The sequence below is a fragment of the Haliaeetus albicilla genome, chromosome 19, assembly GCF_947461875.1.
Source record: "Haliaeetus albicilla chromosome 19, bHalAlb1.1, whole genome shotgun sequence".
NCBI lineage: Eukaryota > Metazoa > Chordata > Aves > Accipitriformes > Accipitridae > Haliaeetus > Haliaeetus albicilla.
The window spans coordinates 2,800,899-2,823,414 of NC_091501.1; the positions used below are offsets into that span (position 1 = coordinate 2,800,899).

General features: G+C 50.1%; 1 protein-coding gene across 2 annotated transcripts; it reads left to right on the forward strand.

The window, feature by feature from the left end:
- The first annotated feature begins 1,532 nt into the window (after window positions 1-1,532).
- TMPRSS6 (transmembrane serine protease 6) lies at window positions 1,533-22,108 on the forward strand. 2 transcript variants are annotated; one of them, XM_069807305.1, is made up of 18 exons: window positions 1,533-2,686; window positions 3,851-4,007; window positions 4,183-4,325; window positions 4,520-4,587; window positions 5,826-6,010; window positions 8,726-8,767; window positions 9,724-9,928; window positions 10,282-10,418; window positions 10,988-11,100; window positions 11,580-11,689; window positions 12,731-12,876; window positions 13,833-13,931; window positions 15,966-16,079; window positions 16,353-16,469; window positions 17,231-17,399; window positions 19,261-19,532; window positions 20,139-20,275; window positions 20,977-22,108. In XM_069807305.1, exons 2-18 carry the CDS (start codon window positions 3,851-3,853, stop codon window positions 21,133-21,135), a joined length of 2,373 nt encoding a protein of 790 aa, XP_069663406.1. In that variant the 5' UTR covers window positions 1,533-2,686; the 3' UTR covers window positions 21,136-22,108. The 2 variants fall into 2 exon arrangements, with proteins under 2 accessions (XP_069663406.1, XP_069663407.1); XM_069807306.1 differs by having other exon boundaries at window positions 1,533-2,213.
- The last annotated feature ends 408 nt before the right edge of the window (window positions 22,109-22,516 follow it).

Here is a 22,516-nt window from a genome sequence, read left to right on the forward strand (position 1 = left end):
CTAGGCAAAGCTTTGCTCGGACCAATATACCTTTAGCCTCCTTCCTACTCCCTTCCCCAAGGGAATCAGCCACCTAAACCAGAAAGCAGAGCTGGAGGTGATCCTGCTGCAGGTCCCTGAGGACCATCCTGCTGGCTCAGTATCCCCCCCCTCCCCTCCCTTGTGAAAAGGCTGACAGCTTCGGAGCTGGCAAGCTGTTAGCACTGCATCTGCAGCCACGCTGGGTGTGAATGTGTGACACACTGCAGCAGGAAGTGCTCGACATCAGATCTGACGATAACCGGACCTTTCTTCCAGGAAGACAAGATCATGTGGCCTCATCTGTGAGTAACCCAGGTTGTGAATACCAAAGGCATAACACACTCAGTGATACGGGGCCCTTTCTCTGCTGGGTCCCCAAGAGCTCTTTGGAAATGTCACATGGGGAGCGGTCCCCTCTCAAGCCGCTGCGAATGCGCAGTGTGTGGTTTGTAAAACCACAGAAAAACGCTACTACAGTGTCCATCAGTACCAGAAGCAAACCAGAGCTGAATGCCAGCACCATGTGGAAAAAATTGCACTAACAGCCACAGGCATGAGTCCTCTCTTTATCTTAAGCCCAGAGGCAGCTAAGATAGCTGTCACTCCGCTCATCTCCTTTCCAAGATACCTTGTTCATAAATAGGCAACATCATTCTCAGCCCCCTCCCACATTCCTTCCTTTTTTTTACTGTGGAGAAGCAGAAAGTAAAGGGTACTTGCAGTACAGATATTCCTCTGAAGTCAGATCTGATCAAGGTTTTGGGTCCTTGGTTGATTCAAAAGCCTGTGGTGATAGATGTGGTATGCTTGCTTAGATAGATCAGATTGAGATTCTATATTTTTTGTTCTGCTGAAAAAAACAGAGGAGGATGCTTCTTTACAGGAAAGGTGGATACAGAAAAGTAAGGTCTCTGGTATTGGGAAATACCCTCAGCTGGTTTCTGACCCACTGTGTCAAGCCCTCATAGTGTAAGCCTGGGAAAGGCATATACGAACACATATATGCCTAAAGATGCAGCTAGTCCCCAGTTATCTGGGGAAATTTTGGCTCAAAGTAATTTTCAAAAGCAAAGTCTGGTCTCTTAAATCTCTTGAGCAGTTCTGAAAGCATTTCTTATTGTCATTGCATGCCTCAGTTTCCCATATGTACAGCAATGAGTTAGTTGGGATAACCACGCTGACATTCCCAGTCAAACACTGCAGCTTTTCATCCACCTTTAACATTTATCTTCTAGAATCCACCATGAGGCAACTACAGCAATGGCTTTTAGTCTTCTTGCAGTCCCAGACTAAACCTGAACCAGTGGCAGAGCTGAAAACAGCTATCCCTGCCCAGCTCTCAAAATGAGCCCAAATGAGCCCTGGCCCAAATGAGCTCAGCCCCAGGTCAATGCCACTGGCTGGAGCTCAGCCTTAGGTCAAGAGTCGTCCATGTCCCCGTCCCCTCCACCCATTTATTGACAGAATAAGTCTATTTACTCTGCTCTAGCTGGAGTGTGGTTGCTTTTTTGTGAAAAACAAAGGGGCACGTACACAGCTGCGGGGCTGTAAGCAGAACGTGGTACAGGCAAGGTAGGTGGGAAGGACCTTGAGCTAGAAGAAAAGCAGATGCCACAGGGAAGAGTGAGTGGCGGTGCGACAGAGCACAGGGAGCCCAGTGTCGGGAGACTGGGCAGCGAGAAGTGCAAGAAGACCAGGGGGACGCTTGCAGGTCGGGACTGAGAGACGCCGTGCTTTGCTTTTATCTGCATGACCACTGCGGTAACCGGACCCGCTGTCTACTGCCATCTTCCCTCCTTCAAGCGATCTACACCTGCCAGCCAGCATCTGCTCCATCCCTGTGCTGGGGAGCACATACCCTGCGTTTTGCCTCTCCCTTCAATGGGACCAAGGAGGGTAGCTAAGAAATACAGCAGTTGCTCAGCAACTCCCTGTCCCCTGAGGAGGATAACGTAAGCTATCTGCACCAGCCTCCTGCGTTGTTCTTCTCTGCACAGCTGGAGGTGCTCCTACCCTGACTTCTTCCAGGCTCCCCCTGCAGATCTTCTCCCCCTGCAAGCCTCCAAAACCTCCATTTCAGAAGAGAAAAAAAGCCGTTGTACGGGGTGTGCTGACCCATCGCGACAGGACAAAGGCCGAGCTGAAGGGACATGGCATCAGGTTATTGATCGCTGAGGAGACTTTGAGCTTGGGTAAATAGATGTTCTCCTCTCTCCCCCACCTCCATGCGTGTGTGAGCTGGCTTGCGTAGGGGGTGTGGGCCAGGCTTTACAGGCGGCAGCAGTCTTCAAAGGTAGGTCTGCAGCTCTGGGGGAAACCCCGGTGCCTACCATCAAATCTTCTAACAAAGAGACTCTTCTGCTGCTGCTGCTTCCTGCCCTCCTCCCTCCGCCCCTCCGTCTGCGGTTCTTTGCTTGTGCCTGCTGTTTCTGAAGGGATGCTGCGATAGCGGAGAAGCGCCCTTGCTCTCCTGGACCGCCCCAGCTGGTTCATTGGGGAGGAGATGCTCCCCAGGGGTTGCACGGAAAGGTGACCCACGAGAAGCAAGGGAGGGCAGCCTGTGCTGGGCCTGTTTGTACCACGTGCCTCTCTGCATTAGAGCAAGCAGATGTGCGGCTGATTGTCCAAGTGCTGATGTTCACCAAGCTGGGTTTAATGTTCCAGGGTGAGTTACCTGGCAGTTACGTTCTGCAAGTGTTTCCATGTTGCAAGGCAGCCTGGAGGGCTTGGAGCTGAGTAACTGGGGGGAAAGCAAGGAGATAGAGAAGCCCACTTGACCCTATCGTGTGAACGCTCCATGGCATCCACGCAGGCTAAAATGTGCATGAAGCCAAACATCTCTTCCCACATCTGCAGCAAATCCCTCCCATGCACTTATGCCCCCATGCACCACTGGGCACTGAGACGACTCACAGACACGTAGACAGGGCATGGGCATTCCCCAAGACCTCTGTGCCCTCTCACGTGGACATGTTCACATCCCTTTCCTCTCCAGCCATAGAAACACAGAAAGTCTGGGGGCAGCCATGCACTGGGGGATGGCAGAGGAAAGGAGGAGGAAGGTGGGTGAGATAACCAAGACTAACATGGTTTTCTTGGGTGATGGCATTTCTTACCCTCAGAGTCTGGGACTGATGAGAGGGGAGCAGTCAGGAGGAAGCAAAAGAAGCAGCCTGGGTGAGAGAAGGGGCAAAGACAGACAGAAGGTGTCCCCTGGCACAAGCGGAGGGTGGTAGAGGGCTGAACATTATTCAGGTTATACTCTCTCCTCACTAGCTCAGCTAGTGAGTTAGTGCCAGCATGGGCTTAGCTCTGGGTCTGGTGGGAATGGCAAGGTTTGCTTACTTTTAGGAATCGAGAGCAAAATGGCACAGCAGGCAAAGTGCAACTTCAGGCTCCCAGGCTGTGGCTGTTTTGTGCAAATTCTGTGTGCATTTGAGGTCACAGATTTTCTTTTGCATTGATTTCTAGGTCAATAAAATATCAGCTTTAAAACCATTCCCAGCCTGGGAGGACAACACTTTTGTCTCCGGAAAAATTCATTATTGTACTCATTTGTGGTTTTGGCAGAAGCAAAACCCAGGGAATGCCTTTGAAAATTGAGGGATTACCAGGAGGCGTAGACAGGACGGTGTCCTGTAAGCCTGTCTCCCACTGAATCAGGAGTTTTACTCACATTCGCACTGAGCAAAGTCTTTGGTGGTTAGCACACAGATCTCTTGGGGCTATAGGTCTTGGGAGAGGAGCACAGAGATGGCAGAGCACCTCCAGAGACAGCTGTAAAGGGATGCAGAAAACCCAGCCTGACCATGGTGTGCTGTGTCACTAGATGCCCCTGATGGAGGCCGAGGAACAAGAAGAAGACGCCAACTCCCTCTCAAAGGACGGATCAGAGACTAACTCACGTGATTGCCTCCGCTATGTGCCCCTTGGGATAGCCTTTCTTTTGCTGGCTGGAGCTGCTGCAGCAACCTGGTATTTCCTAGGTAAAAATTCAACAAGTTTTCTCCCCACACAGGAGGTGGATGGGGTGTAGTCAAGGCAATGCCCAGCCCAAAGCGTGTTAGTGACTCTGGGTGATCTTTACATGCTCGTACAGAAAGGCAAACCCCTCTCTCCTATGTATCAGCAAGGTAATTCAGTAATGTCTTCTGTTGGCAGACTACAGACCATGGCACCTGGAACCGGCCATCCTGCGGTTTTATTGTGGCAGCCTCCAGGTCCTCAATCGCCAGTACTCCCCGGACCTTGGGCAGGTGGAGTCCAGAGCCTTCTGGCTGGAGTCAGCTAAGCTCCAGAAGATGGTGAGGGCAATTTCAGGACCAGAGCTGGCCCTGAGGCAGTTCAGTGAGTAAAAAGAGGAAGGGGTCAGGTACCCGCATCCAAGTGACAGACTTGGTGGGTCTGCATAGCAAGAGGGATGAAACGTAGGGTTGGCCATAGGGCCTTTGCCACTGTAACATTGCACTATAGTTATCCGACGACATTCTCGTTGCAGCTGAAGGAACTGATTCGTGCCACAGAGCTGGGTCGATATTACAACTCGAGCACAGTGTATGCCTTTGGGTGAGTAGCACCCACAGCATATTTGCTTGTTCATGTGTGAAAGCTTCCAGTCAATTGTACTCTGGTTTCACTGAAATCTGGCCATGACAAGCTGCTGCAGTCCCCACCATGAGCTCTAAGCTAGGCTGGGCAGTCCAGATGCAGAATGGTTCCAGCATGACAGAACTGGGGATATTTTGATGTTCATCCGATTTCACGATGAAAAAGCCAAAACTGAGAAATTTTTGAGAGAGGCAAAAGTTCAAGAGAGAAAAAAAATTCACTGGGAAGAACCGAAAAAAAACAAACCCTGGGCTTGGCATTCTCAGTAGAAACTAAGCAGCTGGAAATTAATTTGTCTAATTCAAGAAGGTCATTTTATGGCCTGATTCTAGGCACCAGAAGGGAGAGGCCAGAATGCACTGTGGAAAAGGTATTCCAGCCAAGAAGCATGGTCCACCTGGGAATAGGGTAACAGTGGAATGGGACAGATGTGGGACTACAGCTTTGCAGGTCATCACAGTAGATCAAGAAAGCAGGAATAACTTCCAAACTGACGTATACATTTGCTTCTGATTTTTTTCCATGGAAAACTACACCCCTACATTTGTCCTTCAGCTAAGAAAAATTCCAATTTTGATGTAACTCCATTTTCAACTGGGCAAAGAAAAGTTTCTCTTGCAATTCTTCCTCTAGCCTTTTACCAAACAAAGGTTTGTTTCAACATCTCTTCCCCCTCCCCCAGCCAATTTTCTCTGCCAGCTGGTTGAACAGAGCTTTCCCAGTCACTGTCTCCTGCAGCTTGAGCCTGCCCAGCATTAATGGCTTGTGGTAAGGTAGTGAGTCATAAATCATCCACTTGTCACCACTGGGAGGTGAGACAATGAAGTCTTGAGTGTTTCTTTTCAACCCCTGGTCAGTAGTAACCAAAGGTCATTTCTACCTGAAATGAGACTACTCATTAGACCAGTCTTGATTAATTATCACATTAATTTGACCACATATGGTCATCACTAAAGCCAGATGGCATAAAATGGCTTCCTCCCCCAAAAGGACTGAGCATTAACTAGCACCATGGATGTAGCAGCTCTCCTACCCCACTTGGAGTGGTTCCTCTGGGTCACAGCAGTGAGCTGGAAAGTCCACACAGATATGTCTGTTCTGTGGAAAAACAGTGGGGGGTTAATCTCTGTGGTTTGACTCCCCAGTGATCCTGGAGAGGAAGAGAGAAGATATTTAACATGCTGTTTCTCTGTTAGGGAGGGAGCTCTGACCTTCTTCTTCTGGTTTGCCCTCCAAATCCCTGAGAGTCAGCAGAAGGAGGTGACTGCTGAGAGGGTAAACACAATGCTCCACCAAGAGCTCTCCACCAGTTTCAACAGCTCGGGCAGCCTGTCCTACCAGATGGAGTACAGGGTCAACCCAGACTCGTTGGTTCTTCTGGGTAAGTACCGGCTGCTCAGCTGTGGCCTGAGCAGTTAGAAATGCTCCAAGATTTATAAGGTGCTGAAGGCAGGTTAGGAGAAAAGGCCAGAAGTCACCACTGAAGGGGATAGGGGAAACCTGAAGAGGATAATGAAAAAGTGAGGATCAGGAGGTACAACTACACATATTTCTTTCTGATAGAGGATAACTGCAGTCTGATTAAAAAAAAAAAAAATCCTTCCTTTAAAGGATTAAAGATTATTGGAGATACAGCTGCCCATGACCAGCTAGGTAACTTTTTTTTTTCTCCTTCTCCCATCAGCTTTGGCTTTGGTGGACTAAGATCTTACACAGGTCATGACTTTGATCAGCTCAGCTCAAAAATAGCAAGCAATTAGGTTTCCTACTTCCCTTTGGGAGATTATTCCAGGCTGCTTTCACCACTAGTCTTCCTCTGAGACAAAGCATTGTTGCCACTTCTGATCTTGACATACGATTTTGAGGATTATTTATTGTTGCCCACAGTGAAGATCACAGCCTGATTAAAAAGCCACCCCTACAGAACTGCTCTAAAATAGGTTAGATAAAGGACTAGGAATGTGTCTATATTCAATGTGTCCAAGTCCAATGGAATTTGTATTTGGTCTTTACAATGAGACTTAACTTCTCAGCCTGATCTGATCCCTCTTACAGAGCCCCAAACCTCACAGGTTTTAAAATACATTGTATTTCTTCTCTCCCCTTGGGACTCTCATTTCCAAGTTTCTTCTTCCTAGGAAATGTGACATCTCCAAGTTTTTTTCCCCAGACATGTTATCTTGCATTTTTCTAAGGTGAATCTTATTTTAATATATACCACCCATATTTTTTTTAACCCTTCCCTCAACATCTTAACTGTTTTGTTTTGGGGGTCATTTTGTTGGTGACCCCAAAGAAAATTTGACTCCCTCAAAATTATTTTCACTCCCTCATCCAGACCATCATGTTAAGATCTTATTCTGAAGCTGCAATAGCATCTCCTGAAGACATCTCCTCCTGCAGTTACTATTAGTCACTAACTTCTGTTTATGATTTATTTCCAGCATACCAGACCTTATGCTCAGCCAATTTGAATTAACTTTCTTAAGAAAGATATCATAAGATAATATGCTAAATGCTTCCAAGTCGGCCGATCTAGCATTTTCCCTTTATTGACTCACTTCATAATGTAACTCATAAACAAATAAAAATGATGGTGCCATTCTTCTAGCTGTTCCCAGTTCCCTCTTATTCCCTTCACATCTGTTTCACTCTTTTATTCATTTCAGCAGATCACACTTCTTTCTATTTTGGAATTAACACACCAGTTGTAGCTTCTCCAGCTCCTTCTGCTTTCCCTAGTCCTTTCCGCCTCCCTCTGCAGTCAGAAGCACAGTCTAGCAACTAAGGCAAAAGCCAGAAACCTCTTATACTGCTGGGCCAGGGTGACCTCAAGCCAGTGACTTAACCTCTGGCATCATTTGCTCTGTAAAATTGGAGTGAAAAAATAGCTAGCTAATAGCAAGTCATTAGCACTTCATTGCTTTCTGACAGACTTATTTGCTGACCTCCTTAGCTCTAAACATTCTCACTGCAGCCTGCCTTAAGACACAGAGCTGTAAACCACTGACTAGGGCAGGAACCTCTCCAATCTCTCCAATGCTTTATTTTTACTAACACCTACACTCACCCCAGGACACTAGCTTCCCCTTTGCCCCAAAGAGTTTCAGGACTTCCTTCTCCATACAGGAACTCAGTTTTATTACCTTCAGATAAAAGAGTACTTAATATCAGCTCAGCATACGTCCTTCCCTACAGCACATGAGCTCCTCTAGGACCCTGCCTTATGCCTGCAAGGTCATCTTTTCCACAACATCTGTTTTTGCCATGACAAAACTGCTCAGCTCTCCCCACAGCATTGCAAGCTTTGCTTAGGAGCTACAAAAGACCAAAGCCCTGACACAGGCAAGCCCCCAACAGCAATTCTCACACCCAACTGACCTCATGGTGCCTTTTATTTTGCCAATTATTCCCAGTAGCACCTGATCTCTGGCCACTTCCAGTTCAGCTGGGAGGTTGGAGCAAAGCCCAGCTCTCCCAAAAGTGTTGTCCAATCTGTGACTCTGTTTTGCACAGATTTGTAGTCCTTGCTGGTAGCTTTCTCTGCATCTCCCTTCTCCAGATGTGGGCTCTATAAGGATGTTGAGTAGCTCATCAACCAGTGGCCATCAAAAGAGGTCTCCTTGCCCACCCTCAGTACCTCCTATACTTTTTTGGTGAGGGTTATTTAAACTGGGAGAACAGGGGAGGGGTGAGCAGATGGCAAAGGCTCCGGGAAATGAGGTTGTGCCCTGTGATGTGGCTGGCAGAGGAGGAGGATGGTTGCCTGGGAAGAGGAAGAGGTCCTGGAATAGCACACAAAAACGGGCAAGGAAAAAAGGCAGAGAAGCCCATGGTGGGCTGGAAAGCATGAACTGGGGCTGTTGCATTTGGGGCAGAGGCCAGAGAGATTTCCCAGAGAGATGGGGTGGGGAAGGCATGACTGAAACAGGTCCCTGAGAGCAGACAGAGAAGTACCTGGAGGATACCCCATGCTGAAGTTGTGAGCGAGCCATTCACAGAGGAAGGAGAGGAGTCATCACCTGCCAAGCTAGCATTCAGATACTACCAGTTTATCTTTTTGTTTACCTTCCTTTATATATTTTCTTTCTAACAGAATCCAGTGTGAAAGACATAGTAGTGCTGAAATCCACTCTGGGTAGGCTATGTTTTCCTTTCCTTTTAAGTTTCTGACTTTAAGGGAGGGATTTTTACAGGGGACAGAAAGCTTGTTGGCTTCCTGGAGTTGTAAATCCTGGGAAGGGGAGATGAGAACAGCAGGAAGGGAGCACCAGTGCGGCTGCTTGGTCAGACCCAAACTCCATGACACAGCTATATGCTGGACTGCTCTGAGCATCCTGACGCCTCTGCCCCAGTAGCACACCACTATGCAGAGATACTGGCTCCCAGGGGCAGTGCAGCCACCTTATCATATCCCTGTCCTAATGAGTCATGTCAAATAGCTTGGGGTACTGGTGCAACAGTGCTGATTCCAGGCCCCATGAAATTCTGCTGAGTGGGGTGGGGGTTTTGCTCCGTAGCTCTGCACTGGATGTGCTGTCAGTCATTTAGGAGTCTGTTGTCTTAGCGATGTTTGAAGATGCTTTTAGTAATTTCAGGCAATGTTGTAAGTGCCGTGGCTGGCAGCTTGCACTAGATATGCTGTTAGAAACTCATCTCTAAGCTGACTTTTACTCAAAAATCCTGGTCTGGAAGCCTGCTGAAACCTGGGAATCAAACAAGGGAGATGTAAAGCCAGGAAGGATATGAGGTTGAGAGGAGAAAGAGGTGAAAAAGAAAATAAAGCCAGTGGAAGATAACTGTGCTGATATTTAAAGCCTGAGGTAGTATCAGTTTAATCAAGGAAGAGAAGACAGTTTTTATAGAGAGAAACCGAGGCAACGGTACAAGGGGACTGGTGCCACAACAACATATATAAAAGTAAACTGAGATTACTGGGATGAGTCAGCCTTACTCTGAAATAGGGCTCACACTGATATCCCAAGTGACAATCCCTTATCTTCATTTCTCTTACAACCACCCCTAAGCCCCCCCCTTTGCTTCCATCTACATCACCCTGAGGTTTAAATCCCTTTATCTTTCCCCTGGATTCAGGTTGCTACAGGTACAGCTATGTCCAGGAGGATGATATCCTAAGGCTGGAGGGCCCTGACTACTTGGCCTCCAGTTGTCTTTGGCACCTCCATGGACTGAAGGGCTACATGATCAAGCTACGCCTGGAGTGGACTCTCCCGGACTGCAGGGACCGCCTGGCTATGTACGACGCAGCCGGGCCCCTGGAGAAACACCTCATCACCTCGTAGGTAGCTTCTGAGCAAGACGAGCACGGCGGGGAAGCCGGGCAGGATGGCACGGCACGCCACAGCAGGGGAAGGTGTTAGACTACATCAGAGGAAATTCTCTTTGATGCAGAACCTGCCTCTTGCTGATCAGCTGAAGTCACTGATGTGGGATATCACACAGCCAGCCGTGCAGTCAGAGATTACAGCAGCACGAGCTGTCTCTCTGCTGGCCCTTTCTTTGATTCAGTTAGTGCCTCGCAGCAGGCGTGTGCTGTGGATAACACAGACCTCCATTGTCTCTCTTCCTCGTTCTTCTCTTTTGTTTGTTTGTTGCTTGCTTCACCCCCATCTTTTTATCTCTTCCCCCGAGGATCTATGGCTGCAGTCGGCAGGAGCCTGTTGTGGAGGTCCTTTCATCTGGCCCTGTCATGTCCATTGTGTGGAAGAAAGCCATGTACAGCTACTATGACCCCTTCATCCTCTCAGCACAAGTGGTGCCCCTCGAAGGTGAGGAAGGCTGAAGGAGGGCAGCCATAGATGTAGGAAGGAGACAGGTTCTTTCCTACAACATCACAGAGGTGCTCCATCCCCTTTAGGAGCCGAATTCACTCTAGATTGCAAGGGCAGAGGTGGTCAGTAAAAAGCAGGTTAGATGTTGCTCTCTCACCTGGACTCATACATGAGCATCTGGCTCGAGGCTTTACAGCCCAGGGTCTGGCAAGCAGAGCCTGAGTGATCGTGATACTTTAAGACAAGGCCAAGCTCTCATGCGTGGACAGACCAGATGTGGCCTGAGCATCATCTCTAGATGCACTTGCAGATAAATGTCAATTCATTATAAGAGTCTAAAGCAGCAATATACATTACTATTACCCTTCTCTGGACAAGAAGAAGAGGCTAAAAGTCTTGCCAGGTAGAAATGGCCCCTTGAAGGGGGATGGTGGAACATCCCAGTCACCTTTAGCATCAGACCTTAGAGTCCCTTCTCTCCCCTCCTACAACGGGATGAGTATATGGCATCCGCAGGCTGAGGTTGAGCTGACAGGTAGCAGGGCTTTGAATGTCTGTCTTTACAGCCTGCGAAGTGAATATAACTCTGCGGGAGGGCCTGGAGCTGCAGGGGAAGATCGGCACGCCACACTACCCCAGTTACTACTCACCCAACACGCAGTGTACCTGGCACATGACGGTAAGACCCAGCTCCCACAAGAGCATCCACCCATCCCTGAAAACCATCCGGCACTCCCCACATTAGGGTGGGTTACAGCCAGTACTCTCAGTCAGATCATCATGAGAAGCGAGAAGAGGGTGCCAGCCTGCCTAGCCTCCACATAATGCGTGTTTCTGAAGGGGAAAGAGTCTAATATTGCATGCCGGCACAGAGATGCCATAGCTGGGGAGGAATCTGAAATCTGGTCTCGAGAGGAGTTCTTCAAGGCAAAACCAGATTGTGAGAAATTGCTAGGAATTGCCATGCTTTGAAACCAGCAGCAGAGTCACCCTGGGCTGCGGCATGGCCCCGGTTTAGAGGGTGCTTCCTTCTGTTTTGCAAATTGTGAATTGGCAGCTCTCCGCTTCACATCTACCCTGCTCATTTCTGTCACATGGAGTGGGCTGCAGCACTCATAGGAGCCATCTACACTCTGCTCTGGACCCCCTTGCCTGCAGGTCCCATCCCTGGACTATGGGGTCACCCTGTGGTTCGACGCCTACGCGCTCAGCAGACAGAAGCATGACCTGCCCTGTACCCAAGGCCAGTGGATAATTCAGAACAGAAGGTGTGTGCTGGGGTCCTGGTTTCTGTCTCTCACTTCCCACCTGGGATTAAACTGGGATTAAACCCCTGCAGGTTCCCTGCTCACTTCAGCCACCAGGTCTGAGGAGGCTACACTCAGTGACTCTTGCTTTTCTACTTCTTTTTCAGCCTCTCTTGTTCACAGGCTCCTCAATGAGCACACTTCTTACAGATTTGCTTTGAGCTACCAGCCTGCCTTCTCTGTCTTGCTGCTTGCATCAGGCTTCCTAGTTTTCTCCTGTGTGTGTAACCTTGGTGTCCTCCCACGTCTCCTGTGTTTGCAAATCTGCCTGTCACCACCTCTGCAATATTATCTGTGTGTGCCATTGCCTTGCATCCACCTCCATACAGATCTTCCACCTGGCTCCATATCCTCCTGCTTTGACTGCAGCCACTTCCCCCTGCAAGACTTCCCAAAATTAGCATCCCTACGTAGCTGGGGCTGCTGCCCACCACTGCTCAGGTGCAAAGGACCAAGAGCTGCTGCACTCCCATCTCCTCAAAGCAGGCTCCAAGATGAATGGAACTATGGCTTTTGTTTTTCCTTCCACTTACTGCAAAATTCCCCCTTTCCCTCCAAAACTTCCCCCAGCCCATCTCATTAACTTCCTCTCCACTGCTTCTGTGGGGTAACTTCTTTTCCTCTGAAGGGTCTGATCCAGAAGCTATGTTCCCCTGGCTTACGATTTCTACTTTTTCTGTCCCTGCCTTCCTCTCTTAAACTGTCAGTGCCACAGTTTCTACAACATGGCTTCTTCGGGAAGATAAATATAAGAACTGAATTACTTTTCATGGCCTGAATTCAGTGCTTACCCAGAAAGTGGGAAATGTCCAGACACAGTAGGGTGACCCTGGACTCTGGCTCTCATGCCATACTGAAGGCATTTTGCCTTCCTGGCTTCCCCCCCTAAAACCAGTCTCTGTGGCTCCCTTCCCACCCCATCCCCACGGAGCACCCTTGCCCCACTTTATTGTCTTCTCCTCTCTCCCTGCCCGACACATCCCGCCTGTGTTTGCTCCTCAGGTTGTGTGGTCTGCGGACCCTGCAAGCCTACGCTGAGCGGATCCCAGTCACGTCCTCTGCTGACATCACCGTCGCCTTCACCTCACAGATCTCCTTAACTGGCCCTGGTGTGCAGGCGGCTTATAGTCTGTACAACCAATCTGACCGTAAGTTCAGGCTACTCCCTGCTCCTTAGTGGGGTGGTAGTACCAGCAGCCCCTGCGCACTTGGCTTGTGTTAGGAGAAACACAAGACACATCCCATGAGCCCTAAGTCTGCCCTTCAGGCACATGCTCACAAAGCAGTGACGCACACACCACCGATGGCCCAAAAAGAAGAGGCATTTACGTGCGAAGCTGCTTCTGCACATGTGGCCCTGCCTCACGTTGCCAAAGCATCCTTGCACCAAAACCCAAGGTCAGAGAGTTCTCTGCAGTCTCACCCCCGTGCCCACATCCTGGACTGGCCTTGGAAATTCAATGAGAGGCTATCTCTGGCTTGAAGTGACTTTTATTTAGATTATAAGAGCTCTTACGGAGAGATGTTTCCTGCTCACCTTGGGATTCGTGGAAGTGAGAGACAAATAAAACCACACACAAATACACCTAATGCACATATGCAAATGCACGCCCACAGTCTGTCTTTCCAAGGTTTCTCCATCTCCTTCCTAAAGGGTGCCCGTAACACATACCAGTCCCTGAATACGTGCACCTGCCAACACATGTTTAACACCAACCCCTTCAAGGCCCCCACCAAGTTTTAATAACAACTCCAAAGAACCTGTTTCAACTTTCCCGCGGCATTCAAGAATCATGAAACAGTGCTAAACCGGAGGTATAGCACGCCAGGAGGGTGGTTGTCCTGGCTTCTCGCCCATTGGTATGACGGGAAGCAGGGAAAAAGCCCCCCTTCCCCTGGTGCACAGCCTGGCTCTGTTTGCCCTTGTTCAGAGCAGATGACATGCCAGATTTTGGGGAGCACAGCAAATGCCAGCAGCACGCTGCTGCAGCACGCGTGTGGTCAGGAAGGTGTGCAGCTCCACGCTCCACTTTCAAGCCACAGTGCTCTGTTGCAAGGAGGTTTCCAGTCACTGGGGACTAACTACTCTCTGTTGGTTTCACAGCCTGTCCCGGGGAGTTCCTGTGTTCCGTGAACGGCTTGTGCGTCCCGGCCTGTGACGGAATCAAAGATTGCCCCAATGGGCTGGATGAGAGAAATTGTGGTGAGTGATTTCTTCTCCCCGCTGGTCCCTGGTCTCAGCAGGACATAGCCCCTTCCTCCTCCAAGGGTAAGGAGGGCTGGGGAGGATTCAGTTGGCCTAGGTACAACCTTGTACCTCCCTTCCAGGAGCTTAAACCTCTGCATCCTTAAAAGCCTCATCCTACCGCTGTATGGCTTCAGCCTGCTCGGGAAGGAGCAGCAGCTCTTCTTGCTCCTGCGCACAGCACAGTCTTCCTGGGAGAACCCCCAAGTACCTGTGCACCAAGAGCTCCAGGCAGCCTGAAAAAAGCCCCCCTGCCCAGGCTGTCCCCCACCTTGTCCCGCTTTCCCCCTACAATCAACCTCAGCCCTGGGCTACAGCCCCCTCTGCTGCCATACCATCTAGCATCCCCCTCCCAGTCCCCCCACCCTGCCCACGCCCCCCAGGCCCTCCTGCTGCCCTGCTCGCTCCCCCCCAGGCCATTTGTGACACACGATCTGTATAGATCCTTCCCCATATATTGCACTCCAGTTTGGGAGCATCTAAATCCTCCATCAGCCATCAGTTCTTCATGCCAACAGCAGTTAGGGCTGATGCAGACACCATCCTCGGCATCCCAGGACTCCTGCAAAGCCCTGTTTTCATAGAAATAGCTATTCAGGCTCAGGCATGACAACTAATTCATCTATCCTCCTATCCCGGGGGGGGAGGGGGGAGCTTGTCACATTGGTGCCACCAATAATTTTTCATTAGTTGTCCCTTACAGCTGTTTTTCCACAGACAGAAAGATCCCTGAACCACTGGAGATAGTGACCAGTTCTGAAAGATTCAGAGGAAGGTATAGAAAATTCTAAAGTAAAAGGAAGGAGAAATCTTTCTCAAGGAAGTTTTAATTCAGTGCTGGAAATGTGAGAGCTCTCACAGGAACACTGAGGTTGGGTTTTGTATTGCCTGCAGTCTTGCTGACAGTGTGCTCTGTCCCATCATCCAGCTGTCTGACATCAGGGCTGGCTTCCTTCCCTCATGCAGGCATGGATACAAATGCATCCTTATGAATATCTAATCCCTTCTTGAATCCTATTAGCTTCTTGGCCCCAGGGATATCCTGTGTCATTCAGTTCCACAAGTTAACACAGACCAAGACTAAACAAAAAAAGTATTTGTTTCTCACTGTTTTCAAACATCCCGTTATATTCAAAAAAGAAAATAGAAACATCATGATTTCCTTCCTTTCTTATACTCTTGCCAATGTTGCATCTCTGCTTATTCACTCCATGTCTGTATGGGACAGTCCCTGTCTTTAAAATCAGTGTTCACATTGCCTCAGACCTACATGTGCCTTTAGTCACCTGGAAGCCTCATGTTAATTACTGAAGAAATTATAGTCATTGCAGTAAGAAAACACCTGGGAGGTACTGGCCCATCATGTTTGGTGTTTCACATAGATACACACAAACACAGGACAAGTTCCTGCTATGAAAACATACAATCAGAAGTTAAACTCTGTCATGGGGAGGCACCTTAGGCACCATCTCCATCCTAGGCAGCTACCAGAGCTCGTGGACATTGAGGAATCCATTGTTTTTCGGGACTCAGCTATCAGAGAGCAAGGGGAGCAGCCGCTCTGTAGGGGAAGGTGACCCGTGAGCTGAGGGTGACAGCAAGGCAGGAGGAACAGTGACCTCACCAGTCAGGATGCAGTCCTACAGAACCTGAACAAGGCAAGCAGACCAGGTCTGTTGATGGTAACCCAGGTCAACCGATGAGTCCAGTGACCTCAAGACAAGTCCATAGTGATGAGGCAGGTCCGAGGCCAAGTCAAGAAGCCAAGGAAAGTTAAGTCAGCATCAGCAGAGTGCAAGACAGGGTGCAGACATACCTACGACATAGATCAGGCAAAGACTACACAGCTGCACTATACCAGAGCTGGTCTTCAGCACACATTATGAGGTGGGGGAAGAGGTTGCAAAGCCTACTGATGCACTTAGGACCCTGACCTCACATCTTACACCTTGTCTTGCGTGCCTAATTCCCGGGTGCTTCCCTCCTGCCCAGTGTGCCCTGCAAAGTTCCAGTGCCGCGAGGACAGCACTTGCATCGAGTTCAGCAGGGTCTGCAACCAGCAGCTGGACTGCATCAACGGGAGCGACGAAGAGCAGTGCAGTGAAGGTAAGGAGGGGACGGCGCTGGGCTGACAAATACCTTCCCCTACACTCGAGCCAAAGCTGTCGGTAGCATACTTCCCTCTAGTGAGGTCAGGGCACGTGCCCGACCTGCTCACAAGGTTTGCTCTATTTCAGGTTTGCTCAGGAAATTCCCTGTCATCCTTTATGGAGTTCCCCCAAGCTCTCTGTTGCAGGTTTTCCCCCTACTCAAAGGACTTCAGGCTGCATCTACAGCCTGCCCCCCTCCCTCAGCCTCAGCTCCTCTTCCTCTTCCCAGGGGTCCCCTGCGGTCCTTTCACCTACCGCTGTGAAGATGGGACCTGCGTGAAGAAACCAAACCCCCTGTGTGACACCGCTGCAGACTGCAAGGACCTGTCTGACGAGAAGCGCTGTGGTGAGAAAATGCTCACTTGCACGTCAGCCAGGCAGGTTCAGGATGGCACATAGCTGCAAGTCACCCCTTTTTCCCCCCACCACCCCGGCATAAGCACCCACCCTCCCTTGTTCCACCACCTTCTCCCTACCCCAGCCCCACGGCAGCAGCGCCGCTGCTCCATCCTGCAGTGGCTGCGGCAGCAGCAAGGAGCCAGCTCTCCGTGCTGAGCTGTGAGCAGGCATTTGTTCTTTGGCCAGCTGCTCCCCATCTCCTTCAGGCAGAGGCATCAAGCCAGATAGACATGTCTCACAGGCCAGGTCCTACCCACGGGCTGCCTGTTGGACCACTATGCTGGCTTTTGCGAAATAATGCCATCCTACAAGGCTCCAGCCAGGGAAATCACCCATGACTGCATGGTCACTGGCAGGGAGAGAGCTTGCGCTTTGATTTCCCTGCTTGGTTTTTCTGGAGCCTCAGTGATCAGTGAAAGGGAATGACTGCCAGGGTTCCCTGACAGGAGAACAGACAGCATGCTGCCCCAAAGTCATCCCCAGGCTGGAGCTGGAGGTGGGATAAGGCTGCGCAGGCATCAGTGGGGGCACACACTGCAAGGGAGCGCTCGCTAGACCTGTCCTGGACGGTCCATAAAGCATCTGCTGGCTGGGGAAGGCAAGGGATTAGCGGCGAAACACTTCAGTCAATTAAGTAGGAAAGGAAGGGCAGGCACAGAATATCACATTCCTTCCTCCCCTGAAGTACCTGCTGTGTCTTGTCCTCAGACTGTGGTCTGCAAGCCCCTCTCAGCAGGATCGTGGGTGGTGCGAATTCTGTGGAAGGGGAATGGCCATGGCAGGCCAGCCTGCAAGTTCGGGGACGCCACATTTGTGGGGGAACACTTATTGCTGACCGCTGGGTGGTCTCAGCCGCGCACTGCTTCCAGGATGAGAGGTAAATGGAGAGGGGAGGGTGCTGGACAGAAAAAGGATTTGCATTGCTTTCCATGTCATGCATGATGGGAGGGTCATCTGGCTTGTGAAAATGTCCCAGGACAGCCACACCCCTCATCTGGTACCCATGCCATGCTTCTCCATGGCTTGGAGCTGGAGAAAGGGATATGGATACAAGTATTTGGGTGTGCATGCAGGGAAAAAGGGGCAGTGCTGGCAGCTTTGGGAGGGCAATGGTAGAGGAAGACACTTCACAGCTCCACCTTTGCTTTGGCTCTGGCTTGTCCCCATGCTGTCACAACCATGGAGGTGTCAGCATGTGCTAGGAGGGGGCCAGGATAGCGTTACCTGTGGAGGATGCTGTTTGGGTCCCATGCTGCCCACCCCCAGGGTCTGCCCTTTCAGGAGGAAGCCCAGTCTCTCCCCCAGTTCCTTCCACCCGGTGTACGTACCACAACAGCAGCAGTAACATACAGATAAGGGAGGGTTCGCCTCATTCTTTCAAAATGGGAAGAAGTAAGGAGGAGGAAGGTCCACAGCTGTGCTGGGCAACAGGGCTGGGTGGGGGAAGGGGTGTGCACCCTCAGGCCCAGTCTTCTCCTCCTCCAAACTCCCCTTTTCCTCTATCAGCGAGCCAGTGGGGATCCCCCACATTCCCACCTACTACTGCTGGACTTCCATGGCCACCCTTCCCTCCTGATGCTATGTGAGCTTAGGGGAGAGGAGCTGCTGGTCATCCTCAGCATGGTGACACCAGCCTTGGTAGGACTGGGGTTGCTTTGCAGTTACGCTCATCACCTCACCCTGCTCCTACCTGGGTCCTACAACCCTGCAAGGAAGCCCACCAGCACTGGGAGCAGGCTTTTCCATTGGTCCATGTGGGCAGAATTTAGCCATTTTGCAGTGTCCCAATGCAGGATGGATGGAGACAGCACAGCCCTGTTAGATGGCATATGTGTGTGCCTGTCAGGGAGAGAATTTAAGTGGTGTGGGAGAGAAGAAGTAGGGTTGAAAAAGAGGAGCAGAAGACCAGCAGCAGCCTTGGGCGGGCTGTGCTATGGGCAGCAGCCTGTGCAGGCAATAGGATGGAGGTGAGTCCTGAAGGGGAATTTGGATCAAGAGAGATGGTCAAACCAAACCAGGGAGATTTTTGCACCCAGAGGGGCAGTGTGGGAGAAAACAGCAAGTGTAAGGCAAAAGGTGGACAGGAGTCTGAGTCTAAAACCAGCCCTTTTCTTGTTTCCTCCTGCTCTGGGCAAGGGCAAGTTCCCCTCTGCTCCTCACCCTCCTGCTGGAGACAGGGTGTCCCTTGGCTGTTAGCTCCTAGCTGTTCTGTTCTCAAAGATGTCACCTTGTTAGGCTTTCGCCTCTGTTTCTGTAAAGGGCTGTCATGCCTTTTAACACCCTCACCTCTGAGCTTTTCTCACTTCACTCCCTCTTAGAAATTTTTCAGATCTTGCTCCCCTTCTCCATGTCTCCTTCTCCTTGCAGCTTTGCATCACCAGCTCAGCTCTTGTGCTCTGCCCTATCATAGACCTCACTTGCTGGCCTAACCTACATACACCTTTTAGCCTGCTTTGCTAAGGAAAATAAGCAAATCTTAGCAAATAAGCAAATATGAGCAAGTTGCCTGTGTGTATGAGTGTCTGCCCAAAGTTGTTCCCGCTGTACAGGCATGTCAAGGCATCAGAGATGTCCCACCTAGTTTCTTGAAATCAGTAGCCAAATAAAAATAGAGGCCCCTCTGAGGGAGATGATCATCTGTATCAGAGACTCCTCAAAAGGCTGTGACAGAAGCAGCCAGGCTCTGCCCATCCTTCTCTGTTCATGTGATGAGTTACCTTCTCTGCTGCATCCTACAGACTGGCCTCCGCCTCCATATGGACCGTTTACTTGGGCAAATATTTGCAGAATGCCACCAGCCACACAGAGGTGTCCTTCAAGGTTATCCGCCTCTTCCTCCACCCTTATTACGAGGAGGATAGCCACGATTATGATGTGGCCCTGCTCCAGCTGGACCATCCTGTGATCATCTCGCCCTTAATCCAGCCCATCTGCTTGCCTGCTCCTTCTCACCTCTTTGAGCCTGGTCTTCATTGCTGGATCACTGGCTGGGGAGCCCTCAAGGAAGGTGGTAGGTGCAAGGTCTTTGCTGGTGGCCTACTGTAGCAAAGCCAAGGCAGAAACAGCTTCAGATGTGGCATAGGCAGAATAGGCTTCTGTTCACCCCAAAGCATTATGCCTCCTTCACCCCCTTTGATTTTGGGTCACAGGTTGGCCAAAGTTACCTGTTGAGTGCCTTGAAACCTCATTCAGTTTCACTCCTTCACACACTCGCTCCAGCTGCTTCCTAAATGGAAACACTCAGGGGTCTATCCAGAACTGGACATTCCTGCTTTGTATGCTTAGCTGGAAGAGCTTAAAGCCCATTTCAATGAGAAGCAAGCCCAAAACTCTCACATCCCAGAGGTTTCCCCAAACCAGAATCCACCTTGTCCCAAAAGCTGAAGTATCCACAACATAACCCTGTAGGGAAAGGGCCTGAAGGGGAATGTTACTCCTTCCATGCAGGTGAAGTAGTCGGCTGAAAGTCAGAGACAGTGATGCCAGCGGAGAGAACAGAAATTCAGATGGCAGCTTTCTGCATGCAGTGAGATGGGCATGGGCTGGGGGATCACGGTAAACAGTGGGAAGTTCCACCATTGCTCACCTGAACTACTTTTGGTACTCTACCCCTCAGGGCACATCAGTAATGTTCTGCAGAAGGTGGATGTGCAGCTCATCCAGCAGGACATCTGCAGTGAGGCCTATCACTACATGATTTCTCCCAGGATGTTGTGTGCTGGGTACCAAAAGGGCAAGAAGGACGCCTGCCAGGTGATGGATGAGTTGTGGGATCAGGGTTGACTACCAGAGGCGGGGTGTGTCCCAAGTCTCCCAAATGCACTCCATAGCCTGAAATGAAGGTGAAAAGACCATAAAATGCCTGACTCCCCCAACACTTTCTCTGATTGAAGTGGCCAACAACACTTCTTCCCAGCATACTTGCCTTAGACAAGATCCAAATACACTTAAATTTCTCCTTTTCTCATTTCAGCCCATTGTCCACTCTTTACCTCCCACTTTCAAGTCACTTGTCTACATCAGTCTCCTATCCCTCAGCCTCTTTAGCATCTGTCACACACAGTTACCTGTCTGTTCCTTTATCACTATCAATCTCACGGAATTCCTCTGTCTCCCATCTCTCCATGTATCTGGTTAAATTCCACCAGCTTCCTTGCTCTCCACGTATTTGGAGATGCCACATGGAGCAGAGGGAAACAATAGAGCTTCAGCTTCTTGGGACCTGGCTAAGGGGGAGGAATTTGCATGATGAAGGAATGCGACAATGGGTCAGATGTTTGCACTGCAGACTGTTTTTGACATCTGCCTAAGGTACAAGGAATGTTGCAGATGTCCCACGCATGAGTTGAGGGGATACAGGAACCTGCATACAGCAGGACTGAAAGCCAATGTAATCATCCAGCTGGAGAAGCTGGTGGATCACCATCACCCCATTTTTCTTTCCTTTTCTCTAGGGTGATTCTGGAGGTCCGCTGGCCTGCAAGGAACCCAGTGGCAGGTGGTTTCTGGCTGGTTTAGTCAGCTGGGGAATGGGATGCGCACGTCCAAATCAGTATGGAGTATACACCAGGATCACTCAAGTGCTGGGCTGGATGAACCAAACCATGAGCTGAGAAAAGTGCATCTCTGCCTTCTCCCCATCAGACTTACACTCACATGGCACTCATTCCTGATCTTGTTCACTTGCCTCTCAGAGAAAGAGAGTTTCTGTATGGGATGTTGTCAGGCCCAGGATGCTCTTCTGAGCAGGGTAAAAGAAGCCTGTGGTGGGGATTGTAGAGAAAAGCAGGCAGACCCTCTTCCCACTCAGTGCTTCCCAGGGAGCATCCCAAGGTGTTTTTAGGCCATCCATCCAAAAAAGCTGGGGGGGGGGCGACGATGACATGACACACAGCAACGGTCCCAAGCTGATGGTTTCTGAGAAAAGGAATGATGGAAGTTGAACTTGCCATGAACCATGTGATTCAGCCACAACCTTACGCTGGAACATTTGCTGAAAGAAAATGTGACTGATGTAGTTAGAGATTCCAGTAACTGTGAAATCAATCTGCCTCCCTTTTCCTTCCTGCTGCTCGTCCTTCTTCCCCCTTCCCCTCCCATCACTCCTCCTCTTCCATCTCCCTAATTGCTTCTTTTCTTAGCTGGCATGTGCTGTTCAGTGTGCTGTTCAGCTCAGCCAGGCAACTCTTCACGTCTCACTGACTCCCAGGCACAAATCCAGCATCACACCCTGCAAGCGTGTGTTGTGCCCCCCTGATGGAGCAGCACCCAGCCTCTATCACTGCACTTTCCTCAGGGAAAGGCCCCAGCCCTCAGTAAAAACATTGGAGCAGCCCCCCATCCCCTTCCCTCAGCCCTTCTAAATACCTTTAATATGAGGGCACCTCGACTGCTTCCATCTCCTAACTCAGATAATCCAGGAGGTGAAGGAGAAGGCTTCAGGCTTAAACAGTGACTGCTGTGGGTTTGGGTTTTTTACTAAAGATATACATATATATATGTGTGTGCGTGTGTGTGTGTATATATACAATGGGTCACTCTCTGGAATCAGAAATAAAATTAATTTGAGGACTTTTTTGGGCTCTAGTTTGCCTTACTCTGTTAAAAATTATCTTGGGGTTTGTATCTTTTTGACCAAACTCCAACCCTGGCATTGGCAACTGGGAAAAGTTTCCACACCCCTGCCCTCCCTCTCAGCTGTCTCTCAGGCGCAGTGGGGTCAATACACTAGCTAGATAGGTGGCCCTCCCTTATTGTTATGATTTAGGGGTGCAGATACCAATAAGCAAACCTGGTCTGTAGCCCAGCTGCCTGCAGCGGGGATGCAGCCCAGATGCAGCGGGGATGCAGCCCAGATGCAGCGGGAAGTCCCTCCAGCCCCCAGAAGACAGGAGCAGCACAAGCAGCTTCTGATGGCTCCAGGCGATGAATCCAAACTCCTCTTCTCCAGCTCCCATCCCCTTCTACCAGCACCAAATTTTTGCCACTTGAAAT

Excerpts from the sequence above, each read along its gene's own strand:
- TMPRSS6 (XM_069807305.1), top strand. The coding sequence starts at position 3,851 with ATGCCCCTGATGGAGGCCGAGGAACAAGAAGAAGACGCCAACTCCCTC. Across the intron at positions 13,932-15,965 it reads GCTGGATGAGAGAAATTGTG|TGTGCCCTGCAAAGTTCCAG; the intron begins GTGAGTGATTTC and ends CCTCCTGCCCAG. Across the intron at positions 17,400-19,260 it reads CACTGCTTCCAGGATGAGAG|ACTGGCCTCCGCCTCCATAT; the intron begins GTAAATGGAGAG and ends TGCATCCTACAG.